Source organism: Triticum aestivum, chromosome 3D (genome assembly GCF_018294505.1).
Source record: "Triticum aestivum cultivar Chinese Spring chromosome 3D, IWGSC CS RefSeq v2.1, whole genome shotgun sequence".
Classification (NCBI taxonomy): domain Eukaryota; kingdom Viridiplantae; phylum Streptophyta; class Magnoliopsida; order Poales; family Poaceae; genus Triticum; species Triticum aestivum.
The window spans coordinates 269,039,623-269,054,484 of NC_057802.1; the positions used below are offsets into that span (position 1 = coordinate 269,039,623).

General features: G+C 43.5%; 1 protein-coding gene and 1 long non-coding RNA gene across 2 annotated transcripts; one reads left to right on the plus strand and one right to left on the minus strand.

Annotated features, from left to right (window-relative positions):
- Positions 1-8,946: 8,946 nt before the first annotated feature.
- LOC123078373 (uncharacterized) lies at positions 8,947-12,854 on the plus strand. The gene is made up of 5 exons (XR_006437389.1): positions 8,947-9,344; positions 9,445-10,188; positions 10,273-11,440; positions 11,569-11,854; positions 11,955-12,854. It is a non-coding gene; the product is annotated as an uncharacterized lncRNA (long non-coding RNA).
- LOC123078372 (uncharacterized) lies at positions 12,836-13,617 on the minus strand. The gene is made up of 2 exons (XM_044500861.1): positions 13,360-13,617; positions 12,836-13,251 (listed from the first exon to the last, which is right to left on the minus strand). Exons 1-2 carry the CDS (start codon positions 13,588-13,590, stop codon positions 13,039-13,041), a joined length of 444 nt encoding a protein of 147 aa, XP_044356796.1. The 5' UTR covers positions 13,591-13,617; the 3' UTR covers positions 12,836-13,038.
- Between the last annotated feature and the right edge of the window lie 1,245 nt (positions 13,618-14,862).

Here is a 14,862-nt window from a genome sequence, read left to right on the forward strand (position 1 = left end):
GCGTGTGAAGAACTCGTCCTCCCCAGTCTACCTGCTCACCGATGCCATGGCCTAGCTCGATTAACCTAATGGACAAGAGACACAGCAGTTTACCCAGGTTCGGGCCACCTTGCGGTGTAAAACCCTACTCCTGCTTTGTGGTGGATTGGCCTTGAGGGGCTGTGGATGAATTAGTACAATGGTTGAACAGCCTCAGGAGGAAAGGTGTTCTTGTGCTCGATGAGCTGGTGGGTTGGTCAGGGTGGAATGGATCCGATCCCCTATATGGTGTTGCCTAGGTCCTTTTTATAGCGGCCTTGGTCCTCTTCCCAAATGTAGGCGGGAAGGGATCCCACAACAACCAAATTCAAAGGGAGACAACTAGTACGAGCTATCCTGACAAAAGTAGTCTTCACCTGCAAAAGCATCTGGTGGTGACAACGCGGTGGGTTCCGCGATGACCTCCATCCTGCCGTCCTCGCGGTCTTGGTCTTGTTGCACCGAAATAGAAACATTTGCTTGATTCCTCGGGACTCCACGCATGCGCTTGCCTCCTTAGCACCAAAGAGGAAACTGGTACACTGCGCCTGTTGGCGCCCGCCTGGCCTTGGTCGTCACGGCTCACGTCATATGAACCTCGCAAGGTGCAGCTTGCATAGATATCTCCGCTCCTCGGGAGCCAGCCTGGGGAGGCCGCCACCCAGGGAGATCTTGGTGTCGTCCGCCTCGCGAGGCTTGGCCCCTCGCGAGGGTCTTGGGTTGTTGTTGCTGAAGCTGGGCCGTATCGGCCCGTTGATGGAGCCACGCCGTGGGCCGCAGGCAGGCAAGTCTGGGTACCCCCTTTCCCAGAATGCCGACAACGTCCAAGATTAGTACACCGAAACGATTTTTCATCTACTACTACTCCACACATCGACCTCTATCCAACATGCATCTAGGGTATTAAGTTCATGGAAAAATGGAGTAATGCAATAAAAACGATGACATGATGTAGACAAGATAAACTCACGTATGAATAAACTCCATCTTGTTACCCTTAATAGCAACGATAAGTGCGTGTCATGTCTCTTTCTGTCACTGAGATTGATGCAAGATCGAACCCATCACAAAGCACCTCTTCCCATGGCAAGATAAATCAATCTAGTTGGCCAAACCAAACCAATAAATTGGAGAAGAAATACGAGGCTATAACAATCATGAATAAAAGAGTTCAGAGAAGACTCAAATAATATTCATTGATAGATCTGATCATAAGCTCACAATTCATTGGATCCCAACAAATACCCCGCCAATAAAATTTACATCGAATAGATCTCCAAGAACATCAAGGAGAACATTGTATTGAAGATCAAAAAGAGAGAAGAAGCCATCTAACTACTAACTACGGACCCGTAGATCTTTGGTAAACTACTCACGCATAAATGGAGGGGCAACAAGGATGATGAAGAACCACAACGTTATCGTTGCCCCCTCCGGCTGAGTGCCGGAAAAGGCCACTAGACTGGACCTCTCTAGAACTTGCGGTGGCGGAAAAAGTATTTTGTCGACTCCCTTAGGGTTTTTGGGATTTTAGAGTATTAATAGAGGCGGAGGTAGGTCAAATCACTGTTCGTGGACCCCACTACCTACCAGGGCGTGCCGGAGGCCCCTGGCGTGCCCTGGTGGCTAGTGGGACCCACGAGCCTCTTCTGGTTCCCTTCCGAAGCTTCTAGGGTCTGCTACTGGCAGAAAAAATCTCCAAAAAGTTTCGTGGCATTTGGACTTCATTTGGTATTGATATTCTGCAAAGTAAAAAACAAGCAAAAAACAGCAACTGGCACTAGGCACTAAGTTAATAGGTTAGTCCCAAAAATGATATAAATTTTCTAGTGAATGTATATAAAACATCCAAGATTGATAATATAACAGCATGGAACAATACAAAATTATAGATACTTTGGAGATGTATCAGCATCCCCGAGCTTAATTCCTGCTCGTCCTCGAGTAGGTAAATGATAAAAACAGAATTTTTGATGTGGAATGCTGCCTATCATGTTCATCACATATTCTTTTCTTTTGTAGCATGGACATTTGGACTTTAAATGATTCAAAGCAAGAGTATATAATTTTACATGAAGACATCAATACTCAAGCATATCAACAAACAACCATGCCTTTCCAAATATCAATGCTAAAGAAAGCTATCCCGAGCCCATTATGCTCAATCATTGATCCATTCATGAAACACACTCAAATATTAGATACATCCAATGCACAAGTATGATAATAGTGTTCCCTAGTTGGTGCTTTATAAGAGAAGATGGAGACTCAATAAAAAAATTGCATAAAAGTAAATTGAGAGATAAAATTGTTTTGAGAGGCATGCTTTTCATGTCAACGAAAACGACCAAGAATTACCAATATCTTCCATGCTAGATAAATCATAGGTGGTTCCCAAACATAAAATAAATTTTATTTCCTTTTCCACCATTCTTTCACAATCGATGGCTAGCCGTATCCATGGGTGCCTTCCATACCAATACTTTCCAAGGAATTTATTATTGACAACATATAAAAAATAATTTTGGGACTGGGCATCCCTATTACCTGCCACACTCTCGTCCAATGACAAGTGAATAAACACTCATCTTGAGAATAACATACCTAGCATGGAAAATATTGGTGACCCCCTGCCGCTTCATGAGCGGTACGGGCACACAAAAAGGAAATTCATATTGAAAATTAGAGTTGGCACATACAAATTTACTTGGAACGGCATGGAAATGCCGGATATAGGTAGGTATGGTGGACTCATTTGGCAATTAAACCACCACCGTGCTCAAAAAGTTTAAGTGAAGTACTAGAGCAATGACCTAGCTCAAAAAGTTTAAGTGAAGCACAAAGAGCAATTCTAAGAAATCATAACATCATTATGGCTCTCTCAAGTAGGCGTGTCCAGCAAGGATGATTGTGACAAACTAAAAAGCAAAACAAGCAAAGACTCATATAATACAAGACGCTCCAAGCAAAACTCGTGATATGTGACGAATAAAAATATAGCTCCAAGTAAAATTACCGATGGTCGTTAGAAGAAAGAGGGGATGCCTTCCGGGGCATCCCCAAGATTAGTTGTTTGGGATTCCTTGAATATTTCCTTGGGGTGCCATGGGCACCCCCAAGCTTAGGATCTTTACACTCCTTATTCCTTCATCCATCGTGATCTCACCAAAAACTTAATAAAATAAATCACACAGAACTTAACAAAACCTTCGTGAAATCCATTAATATAATAAAGCAAATCACCACTTTAAGTACTATTGCAAACCCATTCATATTTTATTAGTGCATTATACCTACTGTATTATAACTTTACCATGGCTTATAACCCCCGGTACATTCCATAGATTCATCAAAATATGCACACAATGCAAAAAACAGAATCTATCAAAAACAGAATAGTCTGTAGTAATATGAACTTCAACCATACTTCCATAACTCCAAAAATTCTGAAAAATAAGGACAACGTAGGAAATTTGTATATCAATCATGTGTAAAAAAATCAAAAAAAAATTCGCTCCAGTGATTTCTAAAAATTCTTCTACGAGACGTAAAAGTTTCTGTTTTCCAACAGGATTAAATCAACTATCACCCAAGCCATTCTAAAGGCATTACTTGGCACAAACACTAATTAAAACATAAAAAGCACAATCATAACAGAAGCATTAATGTGTATTTATTGAAAAATAGAAAAAAAAATTAAAGGATAACTATTGGGTTGCCTCCCAACAATCGCTATTATTTTATGCCCCTAGCTAGGCATAATGCATAGATTCAAGTATTGTCATCTTTGGTTTTCTTCTCCATAGGTTGCCCTCATGATTGACTCATATGGTAGCTTAATTCCAGTTCTAGGGAAGTGTTCCATACCCTTTCTCAACGGAAACTGAAATTTAATATTCCATTCTTTCATATCAATCACGGTACCTATAGTTCGTAAAAACAGTCTACCAAGTATCATGGGACAAGACGGATTGCAATCAATATTAAGAACAATAAAATCTATGGGCACATAGTTCCTATTTGCAAGAATAAGAAAATCATTAATTCTTCAAAAAGGCTTTTTAAAAGTAGAATCTGCCAAGTGCAAATTAAGAGAACATTCCTCCATATTGGTAAAACCTAGCACATCACATAGAGATTTCAGAATTGTGGAAACACTGGCACCCAAATCACGTAAAGCATTGCACTCATATTTTTTATCTTGACTTTAATGGTGGGTTCCCATTCATCATGTAATTTTCTAGGAATTGAAATATCTAATTCTAGCTTTTCTTATAAAGCTTTCATCATCGCTTCTACAATAAGTTTAGTAAAAGCTTTATTTTGTTCATACGCATTGGGTGAATTTACCATGGATTGTAACAAAGAAAATCAATTAATCAAAGAGCAATTATCATAATTAAAATCTTTGTAATTCAAAAGAGTGGGCACATCACTAGTTAAAGTTTTTACCTCTCCAAACCCACTTTTATCAAAAACATTCAACAAGATTTTCACCCTCCGAGTTTTGAGGACACCTTCTAGCTAAAGTTGACTCTTATTTACTCCTCTTATCATCAATTTTAAGATTAATAAACAAGGAATCAATATAATAAACACCAATCATCTAATCATCTTCATCGTTACTACGAAAAAATTAGGCGGAAACGCTTTTTCTAAAAATTCTCTTCTAGCTCTTAGCATAGCCTCTTCTTACTCTAATCCATGGAGACATATAAAGCTTTAATTGATTCATTAACATCAACCTTGGGTGGAAAAATCTTAATCTTGAGATTTTCTACATCATGTTAGTTCTATCAATGCTCCTAGACATATCATCAATCTTATTCATTTTTTCTTCTATCGTAGTGTTGAATTTTTTTGAGCATTAATAAATTCTTTAATATTATTCTCAAGATCAGAGGGCATCCTATTATTATAAGAATTACCATAGTAATTTCCATAATTATTAGAGGAATTTCAAGGCCACGACCTATGATTAAAATTACCCCCATAAGCATTAATATTGAAATTGTTTCGCGAGACAAAATTCAAATCTACAGGATCATTATTTTTCTCAATCAAAGTAGACAAAGGCACATCATTAAGATCAAAAGGAGCATTTTTACTAGCAACCAATTTCATAAGTGCATCAACTTTTTCACTCAATACTAATTTCTTTAACATAATTAACCTTTTTACTAGTAGGTGCTCTTTTGGTATGCCATTGTAAATAACTTGCCATGATATTATCAAGTAGTTTAGTAGCTTCAACCAAAGTAATTTCCATAAAAGTACCACCCGCGGCAGACTCTAAAAGATTTCTAGAAAAAAAATCAATCCCGCATAATTTTTTTGTATAATCATCCATAGGTTTAAACCATGAGTATGACAATTTCTTAGCATTAATTTCATTCTTTCCCTAGGTTGCACAACATGTTCATGCTCAGGTTGCTTGAAATCCATAATTTGGTTTCTAAGGGAAATAATCTTTGCGGGAGGAAAATACTTAGTAATAAAAGCATCTTTGCACTTATCCCAAGAATCAATACTATTTCATGGCAAAGATCAAACCTAAATTTTTGCAGGATCCCGCAAAGAGAATGGAAATAATTTTAGTTTCATGATATCATTGTCCACATATTTTTTGTTTTGCATATCACACAATTCTACGAAAGTGTTTAGATGGGACGCGACATCCTCATTAGGATTACCAGAAAATTGCTCTTTCATAACAAGATTCAACAAAGCGACATTAATATCATAAGACACCACACTAGCAGCGGGAGGAGCAATAGGAGTACTAATAATATCATTACTATTAGTATTGGAAAAATCACACAATTTGGTATTTTCTTGAGACATACTGACTACGCAAACAAGATCACAAGCAAACAAAAGTTCAAACAAGAAAAATGCAAAAAAAATATTTTTGTATTTTTGCAAAAACTCTTCAGAAGTGGGGGAGATTAAAATGAGAGGAAAATGGCAAATAATGTAATTGCAAGGAGATGAAATTTTATGCGTAGGTACTCGATACATGTTGATGATGTCTCCCCGGCGACAGCGCCAGAAATTCTTCCTGCTACTTGTGAGCCGCGTTGGTATTTCCTCGAAGAGGAGAGGATGATGCAGCATAGCAGATGTTAGAATTTCCCTCAGTTATGAAACCAAGGTTATAAATCTAGTAGGAGAACCAAGCAACACTGTGTAAATAGCACCTGCACACAAACAACAAATACTTGCAACCCAACGCGTAAAGGGGTTGTCAGTCCCTCAACGGTACTGAGCAATATTAAATAGTATAGGTTTTGATAAATAGATCTAACAAAAATACAAAATAAAATAAATAAAAGAAAATTCCAGCAAGGTCTTTTTTGGGTTTAATATATGATAGGAAATAGACCCAGGGGCCATAGTTTTCACTAGAGGCTTCTCTCGAGAAAATAGCATACAATGGGTAAACAAATTTCTATTGGGCAACTGATAGAAAAGCAAATAATTATGAAAATATCCAAGGCAATGATCATGTATATAGGCACCACGTCCAAGATTAGTAGACCGAAACGATTCTGCATCTACTACTATTACTCCACACATCGACCTCTATCCAGCATGCATCTGGTGTATTAAGTTCATGGAAAAACAAAGTAATGCAATAAGAACGATGACATGATGTTGACAAGATAAAATCATGTATGAATAAACCCCATCTTGTTACCCTTAATAGCAAAGATACGTGTGTGTCATGTCTCTTTCTGTCACTCAGATTGAGCCCTGCAAGATCGAACCCATCACAAAGCACCTCTTCCGATGGCAAGATAAACCAATCTAGTTGGCCAAACCAAACCAACAAATCGGAGAAGAAATACGAGGATATAACAATCATGCATAAAAGAGTTCAAAGAAGACTCAAATAATATTCATGGATATATCAGATCATAAACTCACAATTCATCGGATCCGAACAAACACACCGCAAAGAAAGAGTTACATCAAATAGATCTCCAAGAACATCAACGAGAACATTGTATTGAGGATCAAAAAGAGAGAAGAAGCCATCTAGCTACTAACTACGGACCCTTAGGTCTTTGGTAAACTACTCACGCATCATCAGAGGGGAACAAGGATGATGAAGAACCCCTCCGTGATCGTTGCCCCTCCGGTAGAGTGCCGGAAAAGGCCTCTAGATTGGATCTCGTGCTTCTAGAACTTTCGGCGGCGAAAAAAGTATTTCATCGACTCCCCTAGGGTTTTTGGGATTTTAGAGTATTTATAGAGGAGGAGGTAGATCAAAGCGGTGCTCATGGGCCCCACTACCCACCAGGGGGCGCCGGAGGCCCCTGGCGCGCCCTGGTGCCTAGTGGGCCCCACGAGCCTTTTCTGGTTCCCTCTCGAAGATTCTAGGGTCTCTTACTGCCAGAAAAAAATCTCCAAAAAGTTTCGTGGCATTTTGAGTTCGTTTGGTATTGATATTCTGCAAAGTAAAAAAAAGAAGCAAAAAACAACAACTGACACTGGGCACTAAGTTAATAGGTTAGTCCCAAAAAATGATATAAAGTTGCTAGTAAATGTATATAAAACATTCAATATTGATAATATAACATCATTGAACAACAAAAAATTATAGATACGCTGGAGACGTATCAAGCAGTAGCATGAACAGACGGTATGTCCAGCCCGCCGCTTATCGAAGCGACGCGCATCGGCTTGGTACATCACTTATGTTCGACCGCATGTGAGCAGTAGCAAACTGAAAGGAAAAGCTCCCCTGCCTACCGCGTGCCAAAAGCGCAGCCTTTTATTGTAGATCCCTTAAAAAATGAAGATCTCACCAAGGAGCAGACCATGGCAGTTGCGAACGCTCGTGTTGCAGATTCATGGGTAAGGGAGGGGCGTGGTGTGGTAGTTTTCTAGAATGCCATGGCACTTTTTCTACTGCTGTTTTCGTCCTATAACTAGCACCATCGGATACAAATCTTACGGTTATTGGGGCATTCGCCAGAAATAGCCTCGTGGCGAGCTATTGACTAGTCTTTTTTCACACGCATTACATCGACACATATCACCTGTCTCCCTCTTTCCCACGCACCCACCTACGCTCATGAGTCTCTCAGGACTTCTCGCACATACCATCTCTAGCTCTCTGGTCGATGCCACCCACATACACTTGTACTCTATGTTTAGTACATTGTACACGAAGAGAAGAGGTGCACGCATGCACTCGTCCTCTCTCGCACACACATCTGTAGCTACGAATTGTAGTGTTCTCAACCATCCGATTGGCTCTATCAAAGGTTCATGTTGCTCCTTGTCCATGAGATTGAAAAGTTCAAAACACGGAGGCTTAGCTGGAGGCGCGAGGTTTTGGTTAATGTATGTGCCGCACACGGCACCAACATGACACGAGCTTGGTTTGCCCGGTGCGTAGTCGGGTCAGTACTACTAGTAGTACTACTTTGATGTGTCGCGTCAACTTGCAGAAGTATGCAACAATTCCTCAACAAAAAAGCATATAAGCAGCTTAGAGAAGGGCGTTTTGGTTCCTGAGCCCAGCTGCTCTCGATATCGTGGCCTTCTGTTCCACGCTCGGGATTTGGAAAAGGGAGTCCTGGCGTGTCAAACGAGTTCCGCGGAAAATTGGCAACGAGTAAGACTAGCCACAATGGGTAGTAATATAGAGTAGTAACATCGACATGTTACTAGTCTATGTTACTACCTCTATAGTGGGGAGTAACATATGTGTGGTAACATGGAGCACTTCATTTATTAGGCTATAGACACATCTTGCCTTGATATGTGTGATGTTACTACTACTACTAGTAACTAGCTATGTTACCACTTTCCACTCTTTCTTCATGTATTACTTGCCACATCATCTATTTTATCTAGATATGTGTGATGTTACTATCTATGTTACTCCCATTGTGAGTAGTCTAAGAATACGGTATGAAAAAGTGGAAGGAGGTGGGCCCTTGGCGTACGGGTGGGACGGCTGGGGCGCAGTCGTGGGCCAGTCCGTGGACCAGGACGTTAGTGTTTTTTCCGATCCATGGATCAGATCAGAGAAACAAGACGTCACGCGAAAAGCCGAGCCGTCTGTCCATCACGTTTCGCACACACGTGCGTCGTTCGTTCTGGAAACCCTTGCCGCCCAACCACCCTCCACACCCACAGTAATAGTTGAGGCGGCGGCCGCACCACGACCCTCCCCTTCGGCCGCCGCTGCACCACTCTGCACGACCGTCTAGGGTGTTCCTTGAGGTGACGCTAGCTCGTCTACCCCTGGGATTTGGTGAGACCATGGAAGATGCGGGCATGGAGTTCCTCCTCGATTCCGTTGACAGGTAAGAGATTTTGGATCCGAAATTTTTGTTCAGTTCTGGTAGTAGATTGCATGTCAAATGGCTGTGAAATGCCCGCCAATGTTGACACCTACTTTGATAGGTTTCCCCTGCTTGAGGAATTCGCAGACAGCCATGAGCAGCCGGATCCAGTTCCTCTGGCTTTGTTGGCGAATGGAGTAGAACGAGCGGCAGTCCAGGCAGATTCCAATGCTGGCTCTGATTGTGGTCAGCAGATCGGCGGCGACAGAAATGATGAAGCGCGTTCTGGCGTTCGCCGACGACAGGAGATGTCCCCCTTGAGGTCTGCGCAGTCTACCAACAGAGTAAATCCCTAGGCCCCTGGATGGACAAAAAGTGAAAACAAAGAAATTCGTGGTAGCAATTATAATTTGAGTTTTTAGTCTAATTGATCGATATCAAGTTATCAACCCATTTGCATCAGAGATAAATTGGTAGGTAAAGCACATTAGGTAGTGATTGATCACAACCGAGGGGTTGAATAAACTGCTGGCCTGTCTAAACAGAAAACAGCTCTGCGTATCAAAACTGAATATACGTCTTTTTATTCTGAAATGCGGATTAAGACTTCGTAGTGCGCCACTAGACCGGACTCCATGTCCATCCCGAATGAGTGCTATGGAGCAGTTGATTCGGAAATACGTGGAGGAACCAACAAAAAGTGTATTAAGACCTGAACTTTTATTGAGTTTTGATTCATTGCGCGAAGTGGACGGACTTCTACAATCTATACTTGTTGGAAAATGGCTTTGGTATTAGATATGGCAAGAGCGGGCTGAATGCAGAGAGAATTAAATGCATGCAAGAAATCGTCTTCGGATGTTTGGTGAGTTCTGAATTCTCGTATAGTTTTATGTTTCAGAGTTTGGGTAAGTGTTTTGACTGAGTGTTTTGTGTGGACAACATGAAGGGCAAGCCAGAGACAGAGAATAGAAGATCATGTAGGTGCGAGTGTCCAGCTTTGATTAGGTTGCTACGTGCTACGGATAACAGTTGGTACATTACAGAGCACCGTGAGAGCCACAACCACTCCATGTCGCTGACTATGGGCGAAAAAGTGCACTGGCCATCCCACAAGCACATCGATGTGTACACTAAGGATTTGAGAAAGCAGTTGAGGGAGAATAATGTGAATCTTGGTAAAGTGTACCGGATAATTGGCAGTTTTTTCAGATCAGTCGAGAAGGTGCCATTTACAAAAAAAGGACTCCAAGGAACATTTGCGGGAAGATAAGACGTGTGAGCGGGCGGAGGATGATGTGAGGAAGACCTTGGAGGTGTTTGCAGACATTGTTAACGGTGACCCTAGTTTTACATATAAAGTTCTTCAAGAAAAGAGTAGCAAAGTAAAGAACCTCATGTGGACAAATGGGAGCAGCAGAATGCAGTATAGATTCTTTGCAAACGTCATAACTTTCGACACCACTTACAGGACAAACGACATGTCATTTGGACTATTTTTGGGGGTCAACAATCTTTTTCAGTGTATAATACTTGCTGGTGTCTTGATGAGGGACGAACAAGAAGAGAGTTTCGAATGGGTGTGCTCAGAATTCCTGCGGATGATGGGAGGCCCTGCTCCAAGGACTATTCTGACAGGTAAGTCATGCCTTGATGATGACTTTTGTTATTACAGACCAGAGCAGAGCCATGGAACTAGCCATCAAGAAGGTTTCCCCAGAGACCGTGCTCAGGTGGTGCAAATGGCATGTCCTAAAGAAAGAGTGTTAGGGCCATGTTAGGGCCATGTTAGGGCCATGTTCCACAAGGTTGTGAACCACATGTTAACCATAGATGAGTTTGAGGCGGCTTGGGGTATTCTCTTAGATAAATACAACTTGAGGAAACATACTTACATGACACAGTTATATGAGATTAGATACAAGTGGGCGAAGCCGTACTTCAAGGGAGTTTTCTGTGCCAAAATGACGAGCACTCAACGCAGCGAAAGTGTGAACCGCATGCTAAAGACCTACATGCCAGCATCGAGTCCAGTGCACGTGTTCATGAGGCAATACATGAGGCTGCAGTTTGATCGAGAATGAGAGGAAAGCTATGAGGAGAAGAGGACAATGATTGTAAGTAATTAGTTACTGTAATTTTTTTTGTTAAAAGACAAAAGCATTTATTTTCCTTCTATGTAGCCTAAGTGTTATGTCATTGTTCAGTAGTGCTAAATCAGGAAAAATGTTCAATTGTGTGACAGGGTGGAGCAGTGAGAACTAATTTGGCGATAGAGCGGCATGCAAGTAGGATATACACGAGAACAATGTTTGAAGAGTTCGGGCTACTACTGATTGAAGCCCACTGCCTATAATGTCACCAAAATAGAGAAGATGAGGAAATATCTAACGGTCCACAACAATGCAGCCAAAAGAGAAAAATGTAGCAGGGTTGAGTATGAAGTGAACATAAATGATGACCAATCAGAGTTTACATGAGAGTGTGGTCAGTTTGAGCGCACTGGGATGTTGTGCAGCCATGTTCTCAGGGTAAACTTCTGCAGTAGATTATGTACTGATAGTATGAAAACATGTCCCCGGACCAAGATAAATGATTGCTATTTCAATTTTTGTTCGTGCAAAAACACAGGCGATGGAAATGCTTCATGTTGAAGAGATCCCTGCTAAGCATATTCTGAAGCAAAGGACGCGAGGGACATACTGCTGGAACATCTAGCACAGTATCAGAGGGACAACTCAGTTAACATGTCCTTTCTATGTAGGCACTCGAAGATATACTTGAAAGCCATGGAGGTTGTGAGGATGGGTGATGCGAGCGCGGCATGTATGCAGGTCTGGACGCCCTGCTGCTGACTGGTGCACCTTTCGCTAAGAAGAGGGAGGGCTTGGGTTTCGAGGACCGAATGGCTGGCTTAACTCCTGGTACATTGCCTAGCAAGGGTGAGATAGCATATTTGGGTGGAGATGGTGCCAAAAAATGCATTAGCGCGGATAATTCTGTTAGTGTGAATGATCTTCATGGTCTAACAGCACCAGATAAGCAGAGTGGGGTTGGAAGACCAACAACTAGCCAAGAAAAGGCACCATAAGAGGGACTTGGTAGGCGAACCAGGTTCTACAGTATGTGCAGACGCGAAGGGCATAAATGAACTACATGCCGTAAAAGGGGGATGCCCCGAAGAAACCACGAAGACCCGGCAGATGCAAGAATTGCGGTATGGAGGGGCATAGGTGGGATGCCCCGAAGAAACCACGAAGGCCCTGCAGATGCAAGAATTGCGGTATGGAGGGGCACCGGCGTACCACATGCACAAGGCCTCTGGGTGTTGCTGAGAAATGAAGACTGAAAATTATGTAATTTGTATTTTAACTAGTTCAGCGGATTTTCTGGTGTGTTTATGAGACCGTGGCTCCACGCTTGTTCCTCAATTTCCAGAGTAGTAGTGACGACTATCCTGATATAAAAGAAAATCTAGTTCTTGTGTAATATGATGTTTCCTTAAATTTTGAATGGAACTGCTTTCTTCAAGGTGTTAGTTGCTTTGGCACATGGGTGTAAGCATACTGGTATTTGCGAAAGTACATAGGGACTACGAACAGCATAACAAGGCCAGTGAGCATGATGTTGGCAGCTGCAAGCAGAACAGCTACGACGCCAAGGGCCTGAGATCCTGAAGCAGCAACCATGGGGGTGTCCGGCCTGAAGATTTGATTCACAGCCCCTGCCTCAGGCTGCGGGGCGGCTGGCCAGTTGGGGCAGGTGCGTTCACGGCGTAGTTGGCCTGCTGGACGTGCTGTGAAGCAGGAACACCAAGCTCCTGGCCGCCTGTGTAGCCGTAGGCCTGCTGGTGAGCACGAGCGATCTGGGCCGCACTCATCCTCCGCAGGTATGCCCTCTGGAACTCGAAGTGGCGGCAATGCCGTGACTGCAGATGAGCAGCAGGCAAAAGCAAAACCAAGGAAAAATAAGTAGATGAGCTTGTGCGCAAGATGAACTGAAACAGGGGAGTGGGATTAGTCCTAGATATATTTACATCATGGCGGATGCACTTGTAGGAGCGTTGACCAGCATACTCGCCGCTCCTTGCTACATTGGTGACGATCTCATCGCCGGTTCGCCGCACAGAAGGCATGGGATGAGAGGGAGAAGGAAGTCTTCGGGGACGGGAAGTGCGAAGGAAGAAGATGCGGACATGGTGGCTGGTGGCTGGGTAGGTGCACGAGCGAGGCTTGGGGCGGGGAGGAGGGGAAGCTGGGACAAGCATTTATGGACGGAGGTTTCTGGCTGCCGTTTGGGCAGCTGTCGGTGTGGGAGGTGGGGCGGCTGATGTGGGCTCAGCTATAAGCCTGAGCTGTGCGACGTACGCCTGGTACGGACGAACAGTGCTCGCGCCGTTACAATCAATGTGTCGCCTGTCTATCCATTTCCTAAAAGAATAGGATGAAGAAATACGACTAATGGCGCTCATCCCCAGGTGAGTGGGTGGTAGAGATATCAGGCTCAGCTGAGCCCGTGCTCAGAAACTGATTTTCGCTTATATTTAGGTTTACTTCTTACCCAAAGGATCTTATATCCAATGTGCACAAATATCCCTTCGACTGTAGGAAATTACTTCGACTGCTGATATGATGTTGAAGTAATTGCTGCATCGCTATCAAAATCCACCATCTCTTAAGCTAAAGTAGATCATACTAAACCCTACTTCAACTGTTGATCTAATGTTGGAGTATATTAGCATACTACTAAGATAAATAGAAGGCACTATGGAATTATTTAGGAGGTGAGCTTGTCGATCTGAATGTGGAGGGACACCGTCCTCGAATACCCAGCCCCGGCCAGGAGCTTGGGCGGCACTGTGAAGAAGTTCAGCTCCTCCATGGCGATGGCGCCGGGCTCCTTGCTGCTTGTCACCTCTATTTCCTCCTTGCCAGTGTCAGTCCTGCCTTTGGGCGCCCCCAGCGGCCTGTTCGCCCACACCTTAGCCGTGCAGTGCAGCGGTGGGGATGCCCCCGCTCTGATGCAGACGACTGACACGACGATAGGCCAATGTCGAGCGCCCCGCTGACCACGAGAACATGTTGGCGTCCTCCTCCGTGGACAACAAGCGCCACAGCTCCGACACCGGTAGTTCCAGCTCGATCACCTTGCCATACTGGATCATGTGCACGGGCATGGGGTGCACGGTGCTAATGCGGTGGAGGAGCACCGGCGGTGGTCCTTCGTAGCCACAGCCGGGCACGGGGCATTTGCAGGGCGCGAGCGGACACACGCTCTCATGATCGGCGAGCTTGTCGTAAGTGACATAGAGCCCACAGCCTTCGTGAGGGCACTCAACCCTCGCCGAGGAGAGGACGACGTCCATCGCTGTGTTGCACACTTTGAAGCCTCCATCGCACTCGCACTTCTGGCACTGCTGCTGGTTCCCGGGGTGGTCGCCGCGGCAACCCTCACAGGCAAGGTGTCCTCCCTTGCACTACACAAATCAATCGAACACCACATCAATCAAGAAACCTGCACCTTGCTCGATCAGCCGAAC

Excerpts from the sequence above, each read along its gene's own strand:
- LOC123078372 (XM_044500861.1), bottom strand. The coding sequence starts at position 13,590 with ATGCTTGTCCCAGCTTCCCCTCCTCCCCGCCCCAAGCCTCGCTCGTGC. Across the intron at positions 13,252-13,359 it reads ACAAGTGCATCCGCCATGAT|TCACGGCATTGCCGCCACTT; the intron begins GTAAATATATCT and ends GCTCATCTGCAG.